Source organism: Podarcis vaucheri, assembly GCF_965113315.1.
Source record: "Podarcis vaucheri genome assembly, chromosome: 1".
NCBI lineage: Eukaryota > Metazoa > Chordata > Lepidosauria > Squamata > Lacertidae > Podarcis > Podarcis vaucheri.
The window spans coordinates 25,437,896-25,450,531 of NC_138759.1; the positions used below are offsets into that span (position 1 = coordinate 25,437,896).

Consider the following 12,636-nt stretch of genomic DNA (forward strand, 5'->3'; position numbering starts at 1 on the left):
AAACCTCTGTTGAGTACCAGATCTGAACATTTTTTCCTCTATATTATAAACTCAGAACATTATTTATTTATTTGTTTGTTTGTTTATTAAATGATGTTTGAATCTTGCCAGAATGGTCAAATGCAGTTTTAAATACAAATACAAGAAAATCTAATCAGAACCAGCAGAAAACTCACATAAAAAACAGAATAAACGGTAATTGCATGTTAAGATCCCCAGGAGCTTCCCAAAAAATAAAGACACAATTGACACGGATTTTAGTTTTTAGGTTATTGGCATAATTTTGGCCACAACTTTATTGATTACAGATAGTGAGGGATTTGTTTAGGCATTGGTTCCCGACTAGCTGCACCTGACCACAGCAGGGCAGCACTGACGACTGGGCCCCACCATATTGTCAGTACAGGTAAACATCATGGGGGAGCAATGGTCCAGAATCAGACTCAAGCTCACCCCAAATGCTCCCAGGGACTCTTGCGTGGCCCTCCCCCCCTCCCTGAAAGGGGTTGACAAAAGCATGGTGAATCCCTGGATTCCTTTAACGGAAAAGCTTTGTGCATTGGAGGGGACAGGTATTCCAACCCCACCTCTGGACCACCTTGAACCAATGCCTAACTGCCAAACCTTACAAAATTGTGACAATTTGCTATGCGGCAGGTGAAACCCAAGTGGCACCAGCCAATCAACCAAATGGGGAAATTCCTACCAGGCCCCTGTCCCAAAACAGATGACCCATGACTGCATAGCAAGGTCATAGCAAGACCCTAAATATAGGGAGGGTGGGCGGGTGATCCGGTGCAGGAGGCGAAAAGAGGAAGCTCTATGCAATGTGCAGCGGTATATAAAGGTCCCTCAGTTAATACACAAAATTCCCCATTGGCCAGATTTGCCCAGCAACCGAGGGACCACCAATCAGGGTTGTTGTGGCTATCCAATCGCTCCCACCCACACAAACGGTGAGGTCAGTCCTGATGGTCTCACTGCAACACGTGCCCTCTGAGGAGCACTCAATTTACAAGAAAATCTCCAATACCATTAGAAAGCCACTGAAGTGCAACAGAACAGGACAGACTTCTCCTGACACCTAAACAAATGTTAAGAAGGTGCAAGGCAAATCTTTCTGGGGAGGGAGTTCCATATTGATACTACCAGAGAAAATGACATTTTAACTGGCTTTGAGAACAGGAAAACCTGGACAAGGGCCAATCTTAACTGGCAGGCAAGTTTCTATGGGAGAAGGTAGTGCTTTGTTTCCAGGCCAAGTATTGAAACCGTAAAACCAATATTTTTAACTGATAACATAAATCATTTTGCTGAAGATCTTTTGAACTGGTATAAAATGCTTGTAGCAGTTAACCACAGTTAGTATTCTGTCCACTGTGCTCTGCACCATCTGTAGTTTCATTATAAATATATGCATTTCCCCCCTTTTGAAATCATGTGGTGAACACATTCCCTCCCTCCTTTTCAGAATAATTTGACATTTACAGGTACAATCAGTGGAGATGTGTGTGTTTGGAAAGAACATATACTGAATCGAATTGTAGGCAAAGCTCACAATGGGCCTATATTTGCAATGTACACAACACTACGAGATGGCTTAATTGTAACAGGAGGCAAGGAGAGGCCGTGAGTCTGGTTTTCTTACAGATACATTTTACAAATATATTAATGCATAAATGTGTTGAAGTAAATTACACTGTGGTAGTTCTACTTTTAAGTATATACAATTCATCATTTGTACATAAGTAAATTGACAGCCTAAACCTATTTATCTCTATTAGCTGTAGCAGAGCAAGTAGTGACTTTTACTGACACAGCAACCATGGCAACACTTGTTAAATGTTAGAAAAATTCCCTACCTAATTATTTACAATGAGTAAAACAGGAAACTGAATTCAATGATTTCACCTGTTTCCCACTAGTATTGCATGGTTTGCTGCTAGACTCAATCTTCTTTAATACTAATAAGCCTTTCAGAAAAATAATCATTTCAAAGTGAGTGACTGACTTTAAGAAATAATCTTGTATTCTTTATGTTTTCCTATATTTTTACTGCAACAAAATGTATTATAAAGTGAGGCGTATCCTCAGTCATTTTCTCTTACATAAGAAAGAGTTAAGCATGTACTAGATCACGGGTGTCAAACACAAGGCCCGCGGGCCGAATCCGGCCCGCCAGACCTCGTCATGTGGCCCGTGTAGCCGCCAGCCCAGCCTGCCCGCTTCCCCCTGCGAGGCGGCGCTCTGTGGGCAGGGACGGGGGGCTGGAAGGTGGGCGGTGGAGAAAGCGAAGGCGCTCTCTTCCCGCGCCGTTACTCGGCCGGCCTGAGAGAAATTTCTGAGGTGGCGACGGCGGCCTTCATCCAGGCTCAGGGGCGGGACTTTGCCCTCCCGGCGGCCTGGAGCATCTGGAGCTGGGGCGGCTGCGGGACCCGCCAGGCAGCAGCAGCATCGGCGTCGGCGCTTCTTCTCCTTCTCCTCCTTCGTCTTGCTCGCCGCCGCCGCTCTCATCTTGCTCAAGGCAGGCCTGGAGCCAGGTCAACCCAGGCTTCGAGCCCGAGGAGGAGGTGGGCGAAGCGGCCAGGGCGGCTGGCGGGAGCGCGGCGGCGGGGCCCGTGCTGCAGATGGGCGTGGTGGAGTGGGGCCGAGGAGGGGCGCCTTCGCCCTTGGAGCCTGATGCCCGACGCCCGGGAAGGCCCGGCGAGAGCGGGAGGCAGCGGAGGCGCAGGCGGCGCGGTGAAAAGGAGGAAGGTGGAGGGGAAGGCGAAGGCCAGCGGCCTTGCTCTGCCAGAGGCGCCTCGATGCCGACGCTGCATTTCCCTCACGAGGAGACGGGCGAGGAGGTCGCCTCGCAGCCGCCGCCGCCTCGCTGCCTTGCCTGGGCCAAAGGGATGGCGCACCGCTTGCGAGGTGAATCGCCTTTGATTCCCTTGTTGTCTGTTTCGGGGGCCTAATCCAGCCCCATCGGCAGTTTATGGGGTAAAAGCCTCAAAAAAAAACCTCAACAACTTCAACCCTAAAAAAAACCCTCAACAATTTCAATCCTAAAAAAGGCGCAACAACTTTGGTTGGCCCTCACAGCCCTTCACTTCATCAAATCTGGCCCTCCTTGAAAAAAGTTTGGGCACCACTGTACTAGATTATGTCTAAGATTAGGGGAATGAATACCCAAGTCAAGGAAGTGAAAAGTTGAGCACTCACGCTCTCACTGGCTAGCATATTAGCCTTAACTACAATGTGACATGAAATAGTTAAAATAACAGAAGCTTCTACAAAATAGTAAACATGTGTTTAACAACTATGACAAATGTGGAAATCTAAAAATTACATACTCTTAAGTAAGCTAAAACCATTGCAAAATAGTTTGTGGATAGCAAAACTGACATAATATTGTATATTTTAAAATAGCGGTTTTAATTATTCATTTGTGAATCTCAACTGTATATCCATTGAATGAATGGAATATGGGATTTGAACACATGCATTTTACACTGAGTGATTTTATCTATTCTTTCTATAATGTTTCTTTCTTTATTTTCACTAGCTCAAAAGAAGGTGGAGCAGTTAAATTATGGGATCAGGAGCTAAGGCGGTGTCGTGCCTTCAGATTAGAGACAGGACAGATAATTGACTGTGTTCGCTCTGTGTGCAGAGGCAAAGTAAGTGCTGGTCTCCTTAAAGAGATGACAACATCTATCATGTTGGTTCATATTGGTTTTAGATCATCTCTGCTTATTTGTCAGCAACCTATCTTTTCTGTTTGTTTCTAACCATCACAACATGTATACTCTCAATCTTAGCTGTTAAAATTCTATTCAAATATTAGATAAGAAGAGCCTGTTAGACAAAAGGCTTATGTAGTCCAGTGTTCTGACTGTGGAGGTAGCATATAGCCATCAGGATTAGTAGCTACTCCATGTAACTACTCCATGATTTTTGTCTAATCCCCATTTAAAGCCATTCAGATTGGTGACCTTCACAACATGTTGAGGAAGCATATACGCATGTTGGCATTTTTGGTATTTAGTTTTTTTGTTGTGCCTTTCACTGCTGTTTCTTGACTTGGGCAATACTCTAGCAATATTGAGATCCTCTCTGCTGCATGAAAGTACTGAGGACGGGAGAGGAAGAAAAGAGGAACACCGAGAGCAGAAAAGTGGCAGTTTTCACAACAGGAGAGGTTTGAACAAAGAGGGGATGGAGGAACACTGAAAGAGAAAAAGTGGTGGTTTAAAGCAATGTGAGAGATCTAATTAGATTGGAAAGGGAGCAACACTGAGGGTTATCTTTTTGTTCTTTAAGTTTTAACAAGCAGAAAGAACGAATGTGTCTACAACACAGAAGCACAAGCTAGCACCAAAAAGCTAACATGGATACAGCACAGTCTTTCCCAATTTCCTTCTTGCTCTACTCAAATCTTTCCCAGTGTTTAAAATGAGAATGTGTGTGCAAAGGGAGGCGGGCTGCAAAATAGAAGAGAGGAGGAGGTGGCATGGAAATGGGGATGGTCTGTGTGCAAGGGACACTTGAAAAGAGGTGGGAGAAGGCGGGTGGGGAAGGAGGTGGAGGTGAAAACCAGGCAGTGCAAAGGGGTGTGAAAAACAAGGAGGGAGGAAGAGGCATGGAAATGAGTATGAAGGTGAAAAAAGGAGTACAAGAGGCTTCAGAAATAGGACTGGAAAGGTGAAAAGGGAGCTTAGTAGTTGCAAGGGAAGCTCATGGTTAACATGGGGGAAATAGTAGGAGGTTGGCAGTCAGAGTGAGCAAGGATCCTGCCCCCCTAGTATTTAATATTTTCATGATTTCAACAATTCCTTTAGTGGAAATATGTTCATGATTTCTAAGTTACTATGCATAGATTCATGTTACCCCTCATCAACAGATGCTATTTTTAAAAATAGTTTTCATTAACTGAACATTGTTCCAGGGGAAAATTCTTGTTGGGACAAAGAATGCTGAAATAATAGAAGTTGGAGAAAAAAATGCAGCATGTAACATTCTAATTAATGGTCACATGGATGGGCCTATCTGGGGACTAGCAACACACCCTTCTCGTGATGTTTTCCTTTCTGCTGCAGAAGATGGGACAGTCAGACTCTGGGATATTGCTGATAAAGTAGGTATAAAAATTACAGTAAAACTATATAATTGTTTAGAAAAATTATACATTAAAAATAAATCCACTGAGAAAACTTGCACATATTTTCTTTTAAATGTATTTCCAGGAATTAAGTAAACGTAAGAGCTAAAAATAAATCGTGACATAATCTTGCTATGCTATATTCATTGTACATAAATGGAAACATTTAATTGTGCTTTCTTTTAAAAACCAATTCTCACAGAAGATGGTGAACAAAGTAAATTTGGGCCACGCAGCACGCACTGTGTCTTATAGTCCAGAGGGAGACATGGTGGCTATTGGCATGAAAAATGGAGAATTTATTATCTTGTTAGTGAACTCTTTGAAAATATGGGGAAAGAAAAGGGACAGAAGATCAGCCATTCAGGACATCAGGTGAGATATCATGTTCCCTTACCTGCTATGGTTCTGGATTCTCTAAAAATTATATCCGCATCTTGTTGGATATGGTAGATGTGCATGCATGAGGATGCAGCATTAAGAACATAAGAGTATCCCTGGTAGATTAGACCAAAGTCCCATTTATGCCAGCAATCACTCCCCACAGTGGCCAACCAGGTGCCTATGGGAAGTCCACAAGGACATGAATGCGACAGCAAGGAGACATGAATGTGACAGCACTCTGTCCAGTCATGTCCCCAGCAAATAACTATTAATCTCAGGGTCATGGGTCATTCCTGTATTGCAGGGGGTTGGACTAGATGACTTTTATGGTCACTTCCAATTCTATGATTCTGGAAATTCACAGCCATCATGATCTAGTTATTGATAGCCTTATCCTCCATGAATTTGTCTAAACTCCTTTTTAAGGCCATCCAAACTGGTGGCAATCACAAGATCTTGTGTTAGTGAATGTACTGTGTGCACACTACTGCCTGTCACCATTTTTTGAAGGGAACAGAGTGATTTAGGCCCCTTTAAGACACACAACCAGTAGCAGCCAGTGGGGTGGGTCTGCGTTGCTGACCTGGGTTCCCGATGCTGCACATCTCTGCCAGTCAATCTGAGGGGGAGGGGAAAGGCAGCAGCGAACTTGGCACAGTGTAAGTGGCAGGAGCATTGGATTGGCTCTGCGGCTTTATGCCCACTGCACTGAGCTCCCCACTGCTTTGCCACTCCCCCTCATGGTAATCGGCAGCGACGGGTGCGAAGCCAGCTCAGCAATGCTGTGCTATGCTGCTAATCACTACTGCACACAGCTGACATAAACAGACACCTGTTTGGTGGGTGCATGTGCAAGCCAGAAAGAGATTTTTTTAAAAAATATATATATGCAGATTTTGCAAAGCCCTAGTGAAACCCCAAGGTTTTCAAGAACATAAATTACTGACAGTTTCAGTGGTGGTATTTGTGGAGTCTATACTTGAGGTCTGTTTAACTAAGGTTTATTCAGAGTAGACCCACTGAAATTAATGAACATGACTAAATGAGTAAAAATGTAGTTGAATACCATGCTATGTACAGATGAACAGAGAACAAAACAGGAATAGCATAACAAGTAGAGTAAAGGATGTTATTTGATGTGGAAAAAATGTTTGAAATGGAATAAAACCATTTTGTGGCAGAGAAAATTGTTAAGAAATGACCAAGTTTGATTTCGAGAGGTTCAGTTAGTGATTAAAGGGGGGGAAATACTCCACTTGATATATACTATGTGAAAGGCATGATTTGATGACATTGTTACTTAGAAGTAAATCTGTGTTCAGTGAGGCTTACTCCAAGATAAATGTATGTAGAACTGCAGCATTGAAATGTCTTTTATTTCATATTTATATAGCATATGCTTTAAATCTTTGCTCCATTTTATACCACAATCATTTTACAAAATATCTGGCATAAAAAGTAAATGAAAAAAATAATATTTTGAGATTTGTTTAATACAATGTCACCAGCAAGAACTCGTTTATCCTGTTTATCTACATAGGTTCAGTCCAGATTCTCATTATTTAGCAGTGGGTTCCAGTGAAAATGCAGTGGATTTTTATGACCTGACATTGGGGCCTACTCTTAACCGAGCTAGCTACTGCAAAGACATTCCTAGTTTTGTAATTCAAATGGATTTTTCAGCAGATAGCTGTTATCTTCAGGTAAATATAACTGGGAGCTTTTATTTTTTTATTAATTTATTAATTTGTTTGTTACTAAGGCATGTATTTTTGTTTTTATATTGTAAACTTTCCTGTGATCTTTGGATGAAGGGCAGTATAAATATTTAATTAATAATAACTATTTCCAATATCTTACTCTGTTTATCGTCTCTCACATGTAAGTAGAAATACATCTTGGAATTGATGGTTAGTTTATGTCCAGGAATTAAAAACTCCTATTTGTTTCATGTGTTACACAGGCTCAGACATAACAAAGAACACATTGGGAAGGCGCAGTGCTGCAAATAGGCTTGCAAAATAGAATCGCAGTTAAGCAAAGCTTCTGTTTGTGAGCACCAGTGCCTCTATGTGTCTACCAGGCCACCAGGATCTGTGTAATTAGTGAACCCTTTTTCAAGCCATTGGTATCATGCCAATAGCCAGCACCCACATTTGCAACCTCCATGCAAAGGTGCTGGTTCTCATGAATGGTGCCACTGTAAGCTTGAGAGTGGCTCCAAGTTATTCACTTAGAAGCTGTCATTATGTCTGAACCAGTTTAAAGACAATTCAGCTTTTGTGTTGTGTTGTAGAAATGCACTACTTTTTATATTCCTAGAATATTCTGTTAAGTATTGTTACCATGACAAGACTCAAGCGAAAACCAAATCCTAATAAGAATAGGATGATTGACAGGATAGCATAGGACCAGGTACATACACCAACAGTTTTCCTGTTGATTTTGAAAATTATATTGATTAGTATCTCTTGATATGTTGACCTATTTGTTCCTTAGCAGAAACGTATTTCAAGACAAAAATATCTTTAGAATATCTGCAACTGTATCACTCTATACTAAATCTTATAGGTCTCTACTGGGTCTTACAAAAGGCAAGTTTATGAAGTGCCTTCAGGAAAACAGCTCCTGGATCAAACTGTGATTGATAGAATAACATGGGCCAGTTGGACCAGGTAAATCCAGACATACTGAAGCTTTCTTAAAATATGCCACATCATTTCCTGCCGAAATTTATGCAATTCCTGTTTTATGGATGTATAAGTAGTTTTTCTGACACTATTTGTGCTGTGACATAATTGCTGTGCACCATCCTGTACTCTTAATAGAATAAATGATCTATGTAAACACTTTAAATAAGTAAATAAAATTACATCAATCCTCAAAATGTATTTCTTTAAATGGCTCCATTTCCTACCTTTTGCTTCAGCATTTTAGGAGATGAAGTTGTTGGAATCTGGTCCAGGCATGCTGAGAAAGCTGATGTAAATTGTGCCTGTGTTTCTCACTCGGGAATCAGCCTTGTAACAGGCGATGACTTTGGCATGGTCAAGCTGTTCGACTTCCCTTGTCCAGAAAAATTTGTAAGAACCTTTTGATTGAAGATTATGAGAGCTCCTTTACTAAGGTGAACCACTGTAAAATTGGAGAAGGAAAATTGCAGGATATTTTTCTTTACCACCTAGTTTTCTTCAACAGGACCTCTGGAGTCCTTTGAAGATGGAAAATGAGAGATACAAGTATCATTGCTTGCTTGGTGGTTTGAGTCAATGGGACAGTCCTGACTCCATTCATACAACTTGCCACTATCCTGTTGCAAGTAGCTGTTGTGTGCCCAAGTGCTGCAACCCTGCCAACCTGACCCAGTACAGAAACCAGTCAAGACTCAAGGCCACAACTTTATTGATTCCAGATGTAAGAGGTCTGACATGGCCATTGGTTATTTGGCAGGTAGTTTTCCTGGCCGTCAGAGAGCCATTTTGGTTCCCTGCCATCTGATATTCCTCCAGCAGAGGCAGCCCCTCATCAGGAAACATTGGGCAAGGCAGCGCTGGCCTGCAATGCTGTCCCACCTTATAAGATGTAAGCGGATTTGCAGCCCTTTGTGGACAGTTGAGTAGCAGACTGGACTCAGCCTAGCCCCAGAGTGCTGTTTCCCAGTGGAGGAGCACAACACTGAGAGAACAAATAAGAGAATGCATGTGCAACTGCTGTATCACTGTTCTGCAGTTCTCTACATAGAAACAGAAGTGTGGTTCAGCAGCTGGATCCAGCTGCTGAACCACACTTTTGTTTCTAAAGGGTCAGCAGAGATTGGGATAGTGCGGCAGTAATGTGGATGGTAGCAGCATGTTGTGGGGGAGACAGATTAAAAATAATTCTACATATGCATACTGTGGGATTAGGGGCTCATTTTAAAAATAATGAAAATGACATGTAGATTTTGTTTTATTTCAAAGGCAAAACATAAACGATTTTTAGGTCACTCAGCCCACGTGACTAATATTCGTTTTACAAGTGGGGACAGATATGTTGTTAGTGCTGGCGGAGATGACAGCAGGTATGTAAATCTTTATCTAAATGCTAGAAAAAAACAGATTAAAGCAAATTATTTTCTGCTTTTTCTGAAAATGGACTCAGTGTTTGTATCCCATTCCCTCGCTGTGCAGACGTGTGGGAATGTTTTAATCACATGTCTGTGTTTTACATCCAGCACTGATTGTTGGAGTCTTGTGAACAGAAGTTCTGTTCTGTATTGCTTTTATGTTCTCTCTTCTCTCTGAGAGCAAGAAGGAAATGAGCCATGTTTTCCTTTGTCCTGATTTTGTATATAAATAAAGTAGCTTAGTACTTACACCCCAGAGCCTAGCTTCTGCTGATGTTGTTTCTCTGCTAATGTGTGCTCAGTGTCTCTGGACATGAGTCACAGAATCTCATTGGGGAAGAAGATTGAGGAGCGGCACGCAGATAAGAGTAATGGGCTGGCACATATAATGTCGTTGCCTGGTCGCCCGCCCTGCCTGCCGGCAATTACCCCGACACTCAGATGCTTGAAAGACAAGCAGTCATGTTGAACTAGCAAAAAACCAAGCATAACAACTTTAAATATACATTGAAATTAATTTTAAAATCTATCAGCTTGCTGTAACTTTTATTTCTTCTCTTACTTTCTGTTTGAAAATACAGCATATTTGTCTGGAAATGTGTACATATGCCACATTGAGAGACATGGAGACCTTCCAAAGAGGACACTACTGAAGAGGCGTCAGTGCCCCACAATTGCAAAGAGACATTCTCCAGTGTCCAGCATGCTTCGAGAAATGGTGCTGATAAAAACAGACAACAATCCACCTGACTGACTAGAGTCTATCAGAAGGATGGAGCACTGCAAATGTATTGAGTCTAGTCACATTACTGCAGTATCAGATATCCTACATCTGTTTCCCACTCACTGCCAGATGCTGAAACACATGGAAAGGAAGAAGTGAGTTTTGGCTCAGTGTACAGTTTCCCAATAAGATCCTGAATTTGTAATCAAGAGATGTTATTTCTGACCTAGTGCTGTACATTGCTGTGTTTACTTTCAGCATGAATGTTTAAGTACTGGGGATTGACTCTCACTCAAATAGAAGACTCCTTATTTTATTACTGAAATGAAAGCCACCTTGCAGCTCTTAAACTATAATATTTTTTTAAATGGGTGAAAATAAAATAGAAAATAAAAGGGATAAACCAGCAAAAGGTTTATCTAGTTCACAAAAAAGTCCCAAGAATTAAGTTTGTTCCTAGGACCTGCAGAATTCTATTGGTTTTAAGGCTTGGGTTGTAATCATGTCTGGTGAATGCTAGTAGACATGCGTGAGCCCATTCTTCAAGGCTGATTTAGTGTTTTTGTATCACAAGCATTAAATTAGTTCTGTGAGCAGAATAACATTTGCTCACATTGTGAGTGCCTTGCCCACAACCTAAAAGTCTAACTCTGGTTTTTGCCTTGTGAATAAAAGTGTTCTCAATGAAAGATAAATCGCTGTGTTTGCTTGCAGAGCTGTGCTGGAAATGAGGACCAGGCTGCTCATGTTAATGTTTATACAGTTATGAAGCTGTGGGGTGCCATTAGATGCAATAGGATTTATTAATTGCATTTTCACAGCATTGATTAGTAAATTCAAAGTGAACAGATACTTCAGATACATTTTACCAATTATTATTATTTTGCACAGAATAAGACTCATTGAATCTCTTGCTCTCCGGCTAATAATCTTACAGGTAGTCCATTCATTCATTCATGCATACAGGCACCCACAGATTCCACCTCAGAAGGCACATGAAGGCACAGATCATTTGTTCTGAAAGCAACCCCGTGTCAAAATTGTATCCACACAGGGAAAAATTACACGCAAGTTGGCGAGTTAGATTTTTGAAATGCAAGTGCCTGTATGTTTGAAATGGTTCTAACAACCAAATGTAAGCATCAAAATAAGCATACATTCTGAATACACTGGTTTGTGCTTCTTAGTACAGGTATATACATGAGAATTGCAGGTGACAAATGAATCACTTCTGTGACATTTGTGTCCCTGGCACATTCCACTGCATGCACAGTCTTGGCACCCCTCTTTTACTTCCCTCACTGATTAGTACTGAGATGCATCCTGACTCCTGTGTGAAACATTTTAGATCTAATTTGAGGCCAGGCACGCCCATTCCCTGTTTCTCTGAACAATGAGAATTCAGCATCCCAGCAATCATGCAGCCTTCTGCTGGGTTCAGGTTATCTAAATCAGGGTAATGTGTATATCCTGTGCATTGTGGGACATCAATATAATGAGATGCAAAAATAGAATTAACTCTTCCCAATGCAACATTCACAAAATTATGTTCTAGTTTTCCGCGAACCCTAATGTGAACATCAGATTTACCCCAAAGCATGCTTGAAAGTGGATGGGGAGGGGGAAATCCATCTTTTGACATAACTATGCTGATTTACCATTCAGCAGAGTGTTTAACTTATTTGGGGGTAACTAAACAACATAAAATTGTCTTGATTATTGTCTAGAATTATTTTTCCATGTACAGTAATTATACACGGCAATCCAGGAAATGTAACATCTTTTTTTAAAGCCAGTTTGATTACATATCATGTCAGAACTCTCTTCTCATAACCAAATACATGATAACACCCATAACCCATGTTTTGAAGTTGGCTTATTTAAACCATGTTTTGGGGGGTTTGGACAAAATGATGAGCTGCAGTTAATTAAAAAAAAACAAAGAGAAGTGAAAGCTTTCAAATTCCACCTCCCAGCTATGAAGGAATTGGAAGAAGGAGGGGGAAGTGTGCAAGCCAGAGGCTCACTGCAGCATTGTGAAAAACCTCTGGCTTTTTGCCTCCCAGCATCCACATTAATACAATGTGGATAAACATGTAAGCATGCTAAACCTACTATGCACTCACCAATCACTGTGATACAAGCAAACCAAATTCTTCTCCTGGTTATGTTACTTTAGATCTTATAGAACAAGCCCCCAAATTCCATTATCATTGGCCATATTGGCTGGGGTTGATGGAGTTGGAGTCTAACAACCTCTGGAGGCCTCCAGGTCTACCA

At 41.5% G+C, this 12,636-nt stretch overlaps 1 protein-coding gene across 8 annotated transcripts in view; it reads left to right on the plus strand.

The window, feature by feature from the left end:
- Positions 1 to 11,045, plus strand: part of EML5 (EMAP like 5) — a 96,022-nt gene extending 84,977 nt beyond the window's left edge. For 7 of the 8 annotated variants that reach the window (XM_082231859.1, XM_082231864.1, XM_082231861.1 and 4 more), the window contains 9 exons: positions 1,472 to 1,629; positions 3,548 to 3,662; positions 4,931 to 5,119; positions 5,346 to 5,518; positions 7,068 to 7,230; positions 8,099 to 8,202; positions 8,457 to 8,610; positions 9,487 to 9,587; positions 10,214 to 11,045. In XM_082231859.1, coding sequence (XP_082087985.1) covers positions 1,472 to 1,629; positions 3,548 to 3,662; positions 4,931 to 5,119; positions 5,346 to 5,518; positions 7,068 to 7,230; positions 8,099 to 8,202; positions 8,457 to 8,610; positions 9,487 to 9,587; positions 10,214 to 10,250 — 1,194 coding nt within the window. In that variant the 3' untranslated portion in view covers positions 10,251 to 11,045. The remainder of the gene's footprint in view (positions 1 to 1,471; positions 1,630 to 3,547; positions 3,663 to 4,930; positions 5,120 to 5,345; positions 5,519 to 7,067; positions 7,231 to 8,098; positions 8,203 to 8,456; positions 8,611 to 9,486; positions 9,588 to 10,213) is intronic. The other variant, XM_082231862.1, reaches the window with a different exon arrangement.
- The last annotated feature ends 1,591 nt before the right edge of the window (positions 11,046 to 12,636 follow it).